This window comes from Salmo salar, chromosome 26, assembly GCF_965601325.2.
Source record: "Salmo salar chromosome 26, fSalSal1, whole genome shotgun sequence".
NCBI classification, from domain to species: domain Eukaryota; kingdom Metazoa; phylum Chordata; class Actinopteri; order Salmoniformes; family Salmonidae; genus Salmo; species Salmo salar.
Window position 1 is genome coordinate 50,207,501 of NC_138316.1, and position 15,000 is coordinate 50,222,500.

The 15,000-nt window shown below is 48.3% G+C and overlaps 1 protein-coding gene across 15 annotated transcripts in view; it reads right to left on the bottom strand.

The window, feature by feature from the left end:
* LOC106595038 (putative E3 ubiquitin-protein ligase HERC1) overlaps nt 1-15,000 on the bottom strand; it is a 242,358-nt gene that overhangs the window by 26,450 nt on the left and 200,908 nt on the right. For all 15 annotated transcript variants that reach the window (XM_082969826.1, XM_082969834.1, XM_082969831.1 and 12 more), the window contains 5 exons: nt 8,939-9,041; nt 8,502-8,671; nt 6,211-6,349; nt 5,176-5,345; nt 1,398-1,567 (listed from right to left, as the gene is read on the bottom strand). In XM_082969826.1, the coding sequence (XP_082825952.1) occupies nt 1,398-1,567; nt 5,176-5,345; nt 6,211-6,349; nt 8,502-8,671; nt 8,939-9,041 (752 nt within the window). The remainder of the gene's footprint in view (nt 1-1,397; nt 1,568-5,175; nt 5,346-6,210; nt 6,350-8,501; nt 8,672-8,938; nt 9,042-15,000) is intronic.

Genomic DNA, 15,000 nt, shown 5'->3' on the forward strand with positions numbered 1-15,000 from the left:
TAACACACTGCATTTCCTACCGCTGTAACTAGCAGACATCTGAAACTGTGGAACATTAACACACTGCATTTCCTACCGCTGTAACTAGCAGACATCTGAAACTGTGGAACATAAACACACTGCATTTCCTACCGCTGTAACTAGCAGACATCTGAAACTGTGGAACATAAACACACTGCATTTCCTACCGCTGTAACTAGCAGACATCTGAAACTGTGGAACATTAACACACTGCATTTCCTACCGCTGTAACTAGCAGACATCTGAAACTGTGGAACATTAACACACTGCATTTCCTACCGCTGTAACTAGCAGACATCTGAAACTGTGGAACATTAACACACTGCATTTCCTACCGCTGTAACTAGCAGACATCTGAAACTGTGGAACATTAACACACTGCATTTCCTACCGCTGTAACTAGCAGACATCTGAAACTGTGGAACATAAACACACTGCATTTCCTACCGCTGTAACTAGCAGACATCTGAAACTGTGGAACATAAACACACTGCATTTCCTACCGCTGTAACTAGCAGACATCTGAAACTGTGGAACATTAACACACTGCATTTCCTACCGCTGTAACTAGCAGACATCTGAAACTGTGGAACATTAACACACTGCATTTCCTACCGCTGTAACTAGCAGACATCTGAAACTGTGGAACATTAACACACTGCATTTCCTACCGCTGTAACTAGCAGACATCTGAAACTGTGGAACATTAACACACTGCATTTCCTACCGCTGTAACTAGCAGACATCTGAAACTGTGGAACATTAACACACTGCATTTCCTACCGCTGTAACTAGCAGACATCTGAAACTGTGGAACATTAACACACTGCATTTCCTACCGCTGTAACTAGCAGACATCTGAAACTGTGGAACATTAACACACTGCATTTCCTACCGCTGTAACTAGCAGACATCTGAAACTGTGGAACATTAACACACTGCATTTCCTACCGCTGTAACTAGCAGACATCTGAAACTGTGTAACATTAACACACTGCATTTCCTACCGCTGTAACTAGCAGACATCTGAAACTGTGGAACATTAACACACTGCATTTCCTACCGCTGTAACTAGCAGACATCTGAAACTGTGGAACATTAACACACTGCATTTCCTACCGCTGTAACTAGCAGACATCTGAAACTGTGGAACAACATCAACCATCAACTGACTGATCACTACATGTCTTTGTGATTTTGAAAAGACACTAAGATTCTTTGTATTGAAAAAGCTCTATAACAAAACTTCATGAATGATTCTGATGTATTTGTACATCTCTACTCCTCTAGGATAGTGGACATACCGTGAGGAGAACCTCTTGACAGTGATTCTGATGTATTTGTACATCTCTACTCCTCTGGGATAGTGGACATACCGTGTGGAGATCCTTTTGACAGTGATTTGGGGTCCATAGTTCTTGCCTTGCACCATAGTCTTCCCTATGGACCTCACCATGGGGAGAGTATAGACTCTGGGGGCCAATAGGGGCCTCAACTGGCCCTGGACGATGCCCCACGTCCCTGTGTTGTAGTGGGACGTACAGCTCTGGAATACACACACAGTTATGAGGAATGAGTCAGATGTATTAAACCATAAAGGACAGCCAATACAGGATTATACAGTAGAAGGGACAAATGCTACTGTGTCTGAGGACATTAAAGTGGAGGAGATAGTGAAGTGTGTGAGGTGAGGTGTGTGAGGTGAGATGTGTGAGGTGTGTGTGGTGAGGTGTGTGAGTTGAGTGAGGTGTGGTGTGTGTGGTGAGGTGTGTGTGGTGAGTAGAGTGAGGTGAGGTGTGGTGTGTGTGGTGAGGTGTGTGTGGTGAGGTGAGTGAGGTGAGGTGAGTGAGGTGAGGTGTGTGAGGTGTGTGTGGTGAGGTGTGTGAGGTGAGATGTGGTGAGGTGAGTGAGGTGTGGTGAGTGAGGTGAGGTGAGTGAGGTGAGGTGTGTGTGGTGAGGTGTGTGTGGTGAGGTGAGTGAGGTGAGGTGTGTGAGGTGAGGTGTGTGTGGTGAGTAGAGTGAGGTGAGGTGTGGTGTGTGTGGTGAGGTGTGTGTGGTGAGGTGAGTGAGGTGAGGTGAGTGAGGTGAGGTGTGTGAGGTGTGTGTGGTGAGGTGTGTGAGGTGAGATGTGGTGAGGTGAGTGAGGTGTGGTGAGTGAGGTGTGTGTGGTGAGGTGTGTGAGGTGAGGTGTGTGAGGTGTGTGTGGTGAGGTGAGTGAGGTGTGGTGAGTGAGGTGAGGTGAGTGAGGTGAGGTGTGTGTGGTGAGGTGTGTGTGGTGAGGTGAGTGAGGTGAGGTGTGTGAGGTGAGGTGTGTGAGGTGTGTGAGGTGTGGTGAGTGAGGTGAGAGGTGTGAGAGGAGGTGTGTGAGGTGAGGTGTGAGGTGTGTGAGGTGAGGTGTGTGAGATGTGAGGTGTGTGAGGTGAGGTGTGTGAGGTGTGTGAGGGGAGGTGTGTGAGGTGAGGTGTGAGGGGTGAGGTGAGGTGTGTGGTGAGGTGAGGTGAGATGTGTGTGGTGAGGTGTGTGAGGTGAGTTGAGGTGTGTGTGGTGAGGTGTGTGAGGTGAGGTGTGTGAGGTGAGGTGTGTGAGGTGAGGTGTGAGGTGTGGTGAGTGAGGTGAGGTGTGTGAGAGGAGGTGTGTGAGGTGAGGTGTGAGGTGAGTGGTGAGATGTGAGGTGTGTGAGATGTGAGGTGTGTGAGGTGAGGTGTGTGAGGTGAGGTGTGGGAGGTGAGGTGAGATGTGTGTGGTGAGGTGTGTGAGGTGAGGTGTGTGAGGTGAGATGTGGGAGGTGAGGTGTGTGAGGTGAGATGTATATGGTGAGGTGTGTGAGGTGAGATGTGTGAGGTGAGATGTATATGGTGAGGTGTGTGAGGTGAGGTGTGTGAGGTGTGTGTGGTGAGGTGTGTGAGGTGTGGTGAGTGAGGTGAGGTGAGTGAGAGGAGGTGTGTGAGGTGAGGTGTGAGGTGAGTGGTGAGATGTGAGGTGTGTGAGATGTGAGGTGTGTGAGGTGAGGTGTGTGAGGTGAGGTGTGGGAGGTGAGGTGAGATGTGTGTGGTGAGGTGTGTGAGGTGAGGTGTGTGAGGTGAGGTGTGTGAGGTGAGATGTATATGGTGAGGTGTGTGAGGTGAGATGTGTGAGGTGAGATGTATATGGTGAGGTGTGTGAGGTGAGGTGTGTGAGGTGAGATGTGTGAGGTGTGTGTGGTGAGGTGTGTGAGTTGAGTGAGATGTGTGTGGTAAGTAGAGTGAGGTGAGGTGTGGTGTGTGTGGTGAGGTGTGTGTGGTGAGGTGAGTGAGGTGAGGTGAGTGAGGTGAGGTGTGTGAGGTGTGTGTGGTGAGGTGTGTGAGGTGAGATGTGTGAGGAGAGGTGTGTGAGGTGAGGTGTGTGAGGTGTGTGTGGTGAGGTGAGTGAGGTGTGGTGAGTGAGGTGAGGTGAGTGAGGTGAGGTGTGTGTGGTGAGGTGTGTGTGGTGAGGTGAGTGAGGTGAGGTGTGTGAGGTGAGGTGTGTGAGGTGTGTGAGGTGTGGTGAGTGAGGTGAGGTGTGTGAGAGGAGGTGTGTGAGGTGAGGTGTGAGGTGTGTGAGGTGAGGTGTGTGAGAGGTGAGGTGTGTGAGGTGAGGTGTGTGAGGTGTGTGAGGGGAGGTGTGTGAGGTGAGGTGTGTGAGGTGAGGTGAGGTGTGTGGTGAGGTGAGGTGAGATGTGTGTGGTGAGGTGTGTGAGGTGAGTTGAGGTGTGTGTGGTGAGGTGTGGTGTGTGAGGTGAGGTGTGTGAGGTGAGGTGTGAGGTGTGGTGAGTGAGGTGAGGTGTGAGAGGAGGTGTGTGAGGTGAGGTGTGAGGTGAGTGGTGAGATGTGAGGTGTGTGAGATGTGAGGTGTGTGAGGTGAGGTGTGTGAGGTGAGGTGTGGGAGGTGAGGTGAGATGTGTGTGGTGAGGTGTGTGAGGTGAGGTGTGTGAGGTGAGATGTATATGGTGAGGTGTGTGAGGTGAGATGTGTGAGGTGAGATGTATATGGTGAGGTGTGTGAGGTGAGGTGTGTGAGGTGTGTGGTGAGGTGTGTGAGGTGTGGTGAGTGAGATGAGGTGAGTGAGAGGAGGTGTGTGAGGTTAGGTGTGTGAGGTGAGGTGTGTGAGGTGAGGTGTGTGAGAGGAGGTGTGTGAGGTGAGGTGTGTGAGGGGAGGTGTGTGAGGTGAGGTGAGTGAGGTGAGGTGTGTGAGAGGAGGTGTGTGAGGTGAGGTGTGTGAGGTGAGGTGTGTGAGGTGAGGTGAGATGTGTGTGGTGAGGTGTGTGAGGTGAGGTGTGTGTGGTGAGGTGTGAGGTGTGTGAGGTGAGGTGTGTGAGGTGAGGTGTATATGGTGAGGTGTGTGAGGTGAGGTGTATATGGTGAGGTGTATATGGTGAGGTGAGGTGTGTGAGGTGTGTGTGGTGTGGTGAGTGAGGTGAGGTGAGTGAGGTGAGGTGAGGTGTGTGAGAGGAGGTGTGTGAGGTGAGGTGTGTGAGGTGTGGTGAGTGAGGTGAGGTGTGTGAGGTGAGGTGTGTGAGGTGAGGTGTGAGGTGAGGTGTGGGAGGGGAGGTGTGTGAGGTGAGGTGAGGTGTGTGAGGTGAGGTGTGTGAGGTGAGGTGAGGTGTGTGAGATGTGTGTGGTGAGGTGTGTGAGGTGAGGTGTGTGAGGTGAGAGGTGTGAGGTGAGAGGTGTGAGGTGAGATGTGTGAGGTGAGGTGTGTGAGGTGAGGTGTGTGAGGTGTGTGAGGTGAGGTGTGGTGTGTGAGGTGTGAGGTGAGGTGTGTGAGGTGAGGTGTGTGAGGTGTGTGAGGTGAGGTGTGTGAGGTGTGTGAGGTGAGGTGTGGTGTGTGAGGTGTGTGAGGTGAGGTGTGTGAGGTGTGTGAGGTGAGGTGTGTGAGGTGTGTGAGGTGAGGTGTGGTGTGTGAGGTGTGTGAGGTGTGTGAGGTGAGGTGTGGTGTGTGAGGTGTGTGAGGTGAGGTGTGTGAGGTGTGTGAGGTGAGGTGAGGTGTGTGAGGTGAGGTGTGGTGTGTGAGGTGTGTGAGGTGTGTGAGGTGAGGTGTGGTGTGTGAGGTGTGAGGTGAGGTGTGTGAGGTGTGTGAGGTGAGGTGTGTGAGGTGTGTGAGGTGAGGTGTGGTGTGTGAGGTGTGAGGTGAGTGTACCTGGTTGTTGGGGCTCAGGTTGAGTAATCTCCATGATGAGTACATGAGGTCAGAGAAGTGGTAAAGAACACGTAGTCTGGCCCGGACTGCTTCCATGCTGACCTCTCTCAGAGAGCTGAACTGGGGGGGCACCGCTGACGGCAGGCCTAGCTGGAGGGGTACGGAGGAACCTGGAGACGGGGAAGAAATAAAACACGTCAAAGACAGAAAGGGAGGGACGGAGGGAGGGAGGGAGGGGAGGGAGGGAGGGGAGGGAGGGAGGGAGGGAGGGAAAGAGGGAGGGAGGGAGAGGGAGGGAGAGAGGGAGGGAGGGAGGGAGGGAAAGAGGGAGGGAGGGAGAGAGGGAGAGGGAGGGAGGGAGGCAAAGAGAGGGGGGGAGAGAGGGAGGGAAAGAGGGAGGGAGGGAGAGGGAGGGAAAGAGGGGGGGAGAGAGGGAGGGAGGGAGGGAAAGAGGGAGCGAGGGAGAGGGAGGGGGGAGGGAGGGAAAGAAAGAGAGGGAGGGAGAGGGGGGAGGGAGAGATGGGGAGGGAGGGAGGGGGGAGGGAGGCAAAGGGGGGGAGAGAGGGAGGGAGGGAAAGAGGGAGGGAGAGTGGAGGGAGGGAGGGAAAGAAAGAGAGGGAGGGAGAGATGGGGGAGGGAGGGAGGGAGGGAAAGAGGGAGCGAGGGAGAGGGAGGGGGGAGGGAGGGAAAGAAAGAGGGGGAGGGAGAGATGGGGGAGGGAGGGAGAGATGGGGGAGGGAGGGAGGCAAAGAGAGGGGGGGAGAGAGGGAGGGAGGGAGGGAAAGAGAGAGGGAGAGAAAGAGAGGAGGAAGGGAGGGAGGGAGGAATCATTTTAGAATCCAATCATGATCCATCTCTTCCACCTAGACACCATTCCCCTGGTTTATGTTATCACACTATTCACTGATGACCAGATAAAACAATCCATTTCAACAGACAGAAGATGGATTTACTGTAATCTAGAGTTCTCCATGTTGAAGTACCTGACCATTAAACACCACAGGTACAGAGGCTGTGGCAGCTATGTGTATTTACCCGGAGCCCGGGGAGGGACAGAGGGAGCGGTCCAGGCAGCAGAGTGACAGCGACCAGCAGAGACCTGGTTAATGTCCTTCCCCTGTAGTGATGTCACCAGGGTGGGTTCTCTCACATGGTTGGTGTGGCCCAGACCCAACTAGGAGACAGAGAGAACAGAGACACAGATCAAGACCCAACTAGGAGACAGAGAGAACAGAGACACAGATCAAGACCCAACTAGGAGACAGAGAGAACAGAGACACAGATCAAGACCCAACTAGGAGACAGAGAGAACAGAGACACAGATCAAGACCCAACTAGGAGACAGAGAGAACAGAGACACAGATCTGTCCGTGTGTGTGTGTGTGTGTGTGTTTGTGTACCTGTCCTTGTATGTGTTGTATCCTACCTGTCCCAGGTATAGACCTCTCCAGTAGAGGACAGGACCAGTGTGTGTTGTATCCTGCCTGTCCCAGGTATAGACCTCTCCAGTAGAGGACAGGACCAGTGTGTGTTGTATCCTGCCTGTCCCAGGTATAGACCTCTCCAGTAGAGGACAGGACCAGTGTGTGTTGTATCCTGCCTGTCCCAGGTATAGACCTCTCCAGTAGAGGACAGGACCAGTGTGTGTTGTATTCTACCTGTCCCAGGTATAGACCTCTCCAGTAGAGGACAGGACCAGTGTGTGTTGTATCCTGCCTGTCCCAGGTATAGACCTCTCCAGTAGAGGACAGGACCAGTGTGTGTTGTATTCTACCTGTCCCAGGTATAGACCACTCCAGTAGAGGACAGGACCAGTGTGTGTTGTATCCTACCTGTCCCAGGTATAGACCTCTCCAGTAGAGGACAGGACCAGTGTGTGTTGTATCCTACCTGTCCCAGGTATAGACCTCTCCAGTAGAGGACAGGACCAGTGTGTGTTGTATCCTGCCTGTCCCAGGTATAGACCTCTCCAGTAGAGGACAGGACCAGTGTGTGTTGTATCCTACCTGTCCCAGGTATAGACCTCTCCAGTAGAGGACAGGACCAGTGTGTGTTGTATTCTACCTGTCCCAGGTATAGACCTCTCCAGTAGAGGACAGGACCAGTGTGTGTTGTATCCTGCCTGTCCCAGGTATAGACCTCTCCAGTAGAGGACAGGACCAGTGTGTGTTGTATCCTACCTGTCCCTCTGAGTTGCTTCCCCAGGTATAGACCTCTCCAGTAGAGGACAGGACCAGTGTGTGTTGTATTCTACCTGTCCCTCTGAGTTGCTTCCCCAGGTATAGACCTCTCCAGTAGAGGACAGGACCAGTGTGTGTTGTATCCTACCTGTCCCTCTGAGTTGCTTCCCCAGGTATAGACCTCTCCAGTAGAGGACAGGACCAGTGTGTGTTGTATTCTACCTGTCCCTCTGAGTTGCTTCCCCAGGTATAGACCTCTCCAGTAGAGGACAGGACCAGTGTGTGTTGTATCCTACCTGTCCCTCTGAGTTGCTTCCCCAGGTATAGACCTCTCCAGTAGAGGACAGGACCAGTGTGTGTTGTATCCTACCTGTCCCAGGTATAGACCTCTCCAGTAGAGGACAGGACCAGTGTGTGTTGTATCCTACCTGTCCCAGGTATAGCCCTCTCCAGTAGAGGACAGGACCAGTGTGTGTTGTATCCTACCTGTCCCAGGTATAGACCTCTCCAGTAGAGGACAGGACCAGTGTGTGTTGTATCCTGCCTGTCCCAGGTATAGATCTCTCCAGTAGAGGACAGGACCAGTGTGTGTTGTATCCTACCTGTCCCAGGTATAGACCTCTCCAGTAGAGGACAGGACCAGTGTGTGTTGTATCCTACCTGTCCCAGGTATAGACCTCTCCAGTAGAGGACAGGACCAGTGTGTGTTGTATCCTGCCTGTCCCAGGTATAGACCTCTCCAGTAGAGGACAGGACCAGTGTGTGTTGTATCCTACCTGTCCCTCTGAGTTGCTTCCCCAGGTATAGACCTCTCCAGTAGAGGACAGGACCAGTGTGTGTTGTATCCTACCTGTCCCTCTGAGTTGCTTCCCCAGGTATAGACCTCTCCAGTAGAGGACAGGACCAGTGTGTGTTGTATCCTACCTGTCCCTCTGAGTTGCTTCCCCAGGTATAGACCTCTCCAGTAGAGGACAGGACCAGTGTGTGTTGTATCCTACCTGTCCCTCTGAGTTGCTTCCCCAGGTATAGACCTCTCCAGTAGAGGACAGGACCAGTGTGTGTTGTATCCTACCTGTCCCTCTGAGTTGCTTCCCCAGGTATAGACCTCTCCAGTAGAGGACAGGACCAGTGTGTGTTGTATCCTACCTGTCCCTCTGAGTTGCTTCCCCAGGTATAGACCTCTCCAGTAGAGGACAGGACCAGTGTGTGTTCGGCCCCCACAGCCACATCCTGTATAAACACGTCAGACAGAGCTGGTACGACCTGGGGACGGTTGTGGTTCCTGGCCCGGCCCTCCGGCAGCCCTATCAGTCGGTCTGGAGAGGGGGGACACAGGAGGGTTGATGAGGGGTCTTACTGGCTAACAAAGACACATTCTGTATGTTATGCTTGGTCTAAAGTAGACAGGATATTTAATGTCAACAATCAAGATGGATGATGAAAATAATATAGAAATGCAGAACTACAGTAACAGACAACACCGAGAGAATGTTTTTTTTTTCCTCAGCATGTTCTATTGTATAATATTTCTATGTTATCTGTTGTACTGAACAGTATATGCATGTAGTGCATCATATTCAGACCTTGTCCGAACGTGTACACATTGCCATCTTTAGTGAGGGCGACAGAGAACTGAGTTCCACAGGACACCTTCTTGATACCGAGTCCACAGAGAACGTCCACCTTCTGTGGAACACAAAAACAACAACGTGATTCACACACAACTGGAATATGACTTGGTGAAGTGGTTGTCATGACGTTGACCTGTGGGTAAGGTTTATGACCCCAAATACCTTTCTGCCTTCCTCTGACTCTACTGATGGACTCTTGAATAGCCTTTGTTAAATATAGAGAGTCTGGGAACATCAAACAAGTGGGGGGAAAGGAACCATATTTCGGTAATAGAACCAGTTGAAAATATGCGTTGGTACTTAACTTCTTTGGGATGGGGGCAGTATTTTCACTGCTGGATAAAAAACATACCCGATTTAACCTGTTAGGGCTAGGGGGCAGTATTTTCACTGCTGGATAAAAAACATACCCGATTTAACCTGTTAGGGCTAGGGGGCAGTATTTTCACTGCTGGATAAAAAACATACCCGATTTAATCTGGTTACTACTCCTGCCCAGAAACTAGAATATGCATATAATTAGTAGATTTTAATAGAAAACACTCTAAAGTTTCTAAAACTGTTTGAATGGTGTCTGTGAGTATAACAGAACTCATATTGCAGGCAAAAACCTGAGAAGATTCCATGCAGGAAGTGCCCTGTCTGACAATTTGTTGTCCTTCTGTTGCATCTCTATCGAAATTACAGCATCTGTGCTGTTACGTGACACTTTCTAAGGCTTCCATTGGCTCTCTATAGCCACCAGAAAGTGGAATGGGGTGTCTGCTGTCTCTGGGCAAAGTATAGGAGCAGAGTCTGTAAGTGGTCAGCCTGGGGACAGTGAGACTGGAGATGCGCGTTCACGAGAACTCGCCATTTTTTTCTTTCTCTCTTTGAATGAATACAACGTTGCCCGGTTGGAATATTATCGCTATTTTACGAGAAAAATAGCATAAAAATTGATTTTAAACAGCGTTTGACATGCTTCTAAGTACGGTAATGGAATATTTTCTATTTTTTGGTCACGAAATGCGCTCGCGCGTTACCCTTCGGATAGTGACCTGAACGCATGAACAAAATGGAGGTATTTGGATATAACTATGGATTATTTGGAACCAAAACAACATTTGTTGTTGAAGTAGAAGTCCTGGGAGTGCATTCTGATGAAGAACAGCAAAGGTAATCCAATTTTTCTAATAGTAATTCTGAGTTTACTGAGCCCCGACGTTGGCGGGTCTGAATAGCTAGCCTTGATGGCCGAGCTATGTACTCAGAATATTGCAAAATGTGCTTTCGCCGAAAAGCTATTTTAAAATCGGACATAGCGATTGCATGAAGGAGTTCTGTATCTATAATTCTTAAAATAATTGTTATGTATTTTGTCAACGTTTATCATGAGTAATTTAGTAAATTCACCGGAAGTTTTCGGTGGGTATGCTAGTTCTGAACATCACATGCTAATGTAAAAAGCTGGTTTTTGATATAAATATGAACTTGATTGAACAAAACATTGTATAACATAATGTCCTAGGAGTGTCATCTGATGAAGATCATCAAAGGTTAGTGCTGCATTTAGCTGTGGTTTGGGTTTATGTGACATATATGCATGCTTGGAAAATGGCTGTGTGATTATTTGTGTCTATGTACTCTCCTAACATAATCTAATGTTTTGCTTTCGCTGTAAAGCCTTTTTGAAATCGGACAATGTGGTTAGATTAACGAGAGTCTTGTCTTTAAAATGGTGTAAAATAGTTGATTGTTTGAGAAAATTGAATTGTGGTATTTTAGTTGGTTTTGTATTTCGCGCCGTGCGATGCCATTGGCTGTTGGCTAGGGGTTCCGCTAGCGGAACGTCTAGATGCAAGAGGTTAATGAATACGATGTCTGTTCGGTTGTCATCTGAGACATTATGACTGATGACAGGACGACATAAACTGTATCTGGGAAAGTCTACACATTCTACACATGGAATTGTTGTGCAATTTAAAATGTTTGAATATGAAACTATTTGTGAAAAGATTAAACGTAATTTTAGCTTCCAAATGAGAGAATTGGGTTTTCATAAGGTTAGAGCCCTGCTCAATCAGTGGCCCGCCCCTGTGAAGAGACATGGGTTATAAACTATGAAACACACCCTTCTCTCCCTCCACTATATAAGCCCTTGATGAAAATGTAACCTCCTGTTCCGAGGACGATAGGACGACGGTCCATACGTTTGAAAGGACTAACACGTCAACTACAGAACTAAGCCAACCTCAGCGTGAGCTTTGGTTGTGAATGGTATGAACTTTGAACTCTTATTCACTAAAGAAGTGAGACCTCCTAGTCGTTGAGTTAGCAACAGCAGCTGTAAACGTGGGCTAGGAAAGGACGGACGACGTACCCAGTCTAACACACAACGAAGATACTACAACGTATCCAATTTACCACCAGAGACATTCTTCTGAGGACAGGAAGATTTCTGTTGGCCAACCCGGCCAGCATCTACAACCAACCTATTGAAGCGCAGCTCAGAGTAAATATTTATTGCATTTCCCTTTTCCAAATGGGCGGTAATTTAGAATGCATAAGATACTGTATTTATGATAGCACAGCTTTTCCCTTTGTTCCTCAGTCTTCCCGCTCTTTCACTCAAGCCCAACCCCCTCTCTTTGTGTAACAAGCCGTCATACAGGTTCCGTCCACCAGGGACGTTTTCTGTATGACATAATTTGCATTCTGTGTATATGTAATTCTGTGTGATTAGTTAGGTATTTAGGAAATAAATAATTAAACCCAATTTTGTATTGCTGATTCAACTTGTTAGCCAGGGTTCGTGAAGATAACCAAGAATTTAGAACTTTCAGAAGAGACTGAAATAAGGTGACGATTAATATTGACTGCTATTGATGTAAAATATTACTAGGTCTTTCAGAGTTTATTCGGAAGATAACAGCTCTATAAACACTCTTTCGTGGTGCCCCGACTTTCTAGTTAATTACATTTACCTGATTAGCTCAATCAGCTAATATTAATTACAGAGAAAGGATTTTATAGAATAGCATGTCATATCACTTAATCCGGCATAGCCAAAGACACGTCATGGTGCTGCAAGAGACAATATACACAGAATATACACAGAATATACTACAGACAGAATATACACAGAATATACTAGAGACAGAATATACTAGCCAGAATATACTACAGCCAGAATATACTACAGACAGAATATACTACAGACAGAATATACTACAGACAGAATATACTACAGACAGAATATACTAGCCAGAATATACTACAGCCAGAATATACTACAGCCAGAATATACTACAGCCAGAATATACTAGACAGAATATACTACAGACAACACACACACCAATTAATGTCAAATCTATTTCCCTTCCTCTCCTCAGAATGGAGGAACAGACTGACAGTCAACACTACTGTACATACCTGAGGACCAGACTGACAGTCAACACTACTGTACTGTACATACCTGAGGACCAGACTAACAGTCAACACTACTGTACATACCTGAGGACCAGACTGACAGTCAACACTACTGTACATACCTGAGGACCAGACTGACAGTCAACACTACTGTACTGTACATACCTGAGGAACAGACTGACAGTCAACACTACTGTACATACCTGAGGAACAGACTGACAGTCAACACTACTGTACTGTACATACCTGAGGACCAGACTGACAGTCAACACTACTGTACTGTACATACCTGAGGACCAGACTGACAGTCAACACTACTGTACTGTACATACCTGAGGACCAGACTGACAGTCAACACTACTGTACTGTACATACCTGAGGAACAGACTGACAGTCAACACTACTGTACATACCTGAGGACCAGACTGACAGTCAACACTACTGTACTGTACATACCTGAGGACCAGACTGACAGTCAACACTACTGTACTGTACATACCTGAGGACCAGACTGACAGTCAACACTACTGTACATACCTGAGGACCAGACTAACAGTCAACACTACTGTACATACCTGAAGACCAGACTGACAGTCAACACTACTGTACATACCTGAGGACCAGACTGACAGTCAACACTACTGTACATACCTGAGGAACAGACTGACAGTCAACACTACTGTACATACCTGAGGACCAGACTGACAGTCAACACTACTGTACATACCTGAGGACCAGACTGACAGTCAACACTACTGTACTGTACATACCTGAGGACCAGACTGACAGTCAACACTACTGTACATACCTGAGGACCAGACTGACAGTCAACACTACTGTACATACCTGAGGACCAGACTGACAGTCAACACTACTGTACATACCTGAGGACCAGACTGACAGTCAACACTACTGTACATACTTGAGGACCAGACTGACAGTCAACACTACTGTACATACTTGAGGACCAGACTGACAGTCAACACTACTGTACATACCTGAGGACCAGACTGACAGTCAACACTACTGTACATACCTGAGGACCAGACTAACAGTCAACACTACTGTACATACCTGAGGACCAGACTGACAGTCAACACTACTGTACTGTACATACCTGAGGACCAGACTGACAGTCAACACTACTGTACTGTACATACCTGAGGACCAGACTGACAGTCAACACTACTGTACTGTACATACCTGAGGAACAGACTGACAGTCAACACTACTGTACATACCTGAGGAACAGACTGACAGTCAACACTACTGTACTGTACATACCTGAGGACCAGACTAACAGTCAACACTACTGTACATACCTGAGGACCAGACTGACAGTCAACACTACTGTACATACCTGAGGACCAGACTGACAGTCAACACTACTGTACATACCTGAGGACCAGACTGACAGTCAACACTACTGTACATACCTGAGGACCAGACTGACAGTCAACACTACTGTACTGTACATACCTGAGGAACAGACTGACAGTCAACACTACTGTACATACCTGAGGAACAGACTGACAGTCAACACTACTGTACATACCTGAGGACCAGACTGACAGTCAACACTACTGTACTGTACATACCTGAGGACCAGACTAACAGTCAACACTACTGTACATACCTGAGGACCAGACTGACAGTCAACACTACTGTACATACCTGAGGACCAGACTGACAGTCAACACTACTGTACATACCTGAGGACCAGACTGACAGTCAACACTACTGTACTGTACATACCTGAGGACCAGACTGACAGTCAACACTACTGTACATACCTGAGGACCAGACTGACAGTCAACACTACTGTACTGTACATACCTGAGGACCAGACTGACAGTAAACACTACTGTACATACCTGAGGACCAGACTGACAGTCAACACTACTGTACATACCTGAGGACCAGACTGACAGTCAACACTACTGTACATACCTGAGGAACAGACTGACAGTCAACACTACTGTACATACCTGAGGACCAGACTGACAGTCAACACTACTGTACATACCTGAGGACCAGACTGACAGTCAACACTACTGTACATACCTGAGGACCAGACTGACAGTCAACACTACTGTACTGTACATACCTGAGGAACAGACTGACAGTCAACACTACTGTACATACCTGAGGAACAGACTGACAGTCAACACTACTGTACATACCTGAGGACCAGACTGACAGTCAACACTACTGTACTGTACATACCTGAGGACCAGACTAACAGTCAACACTACTGTACATACCTGAGGACCAGACTGACAGTCAACACTACTGTACTGTACATACCTGAGGACCAGACTAACAGTCAACACTACTGTACATACCTGAGGACCAGACTGACAGTCAACACTACTGTACATACCTGAGGACCAGACTGACAGTCAACACTACTGTACATACTTGAGGACCAGACTGACAGTCAACACTACTGTACATACCTGAGGACCAGACTGACAGTCAACACTACTGTACATACCTGAGGACCAGACTGACAGTCAACACTACTGTACATACCTGAGGAACAGACTAACAGTCAACACTACTGTACATACCTGAGGACCAGACTGACAGTCAACACTACT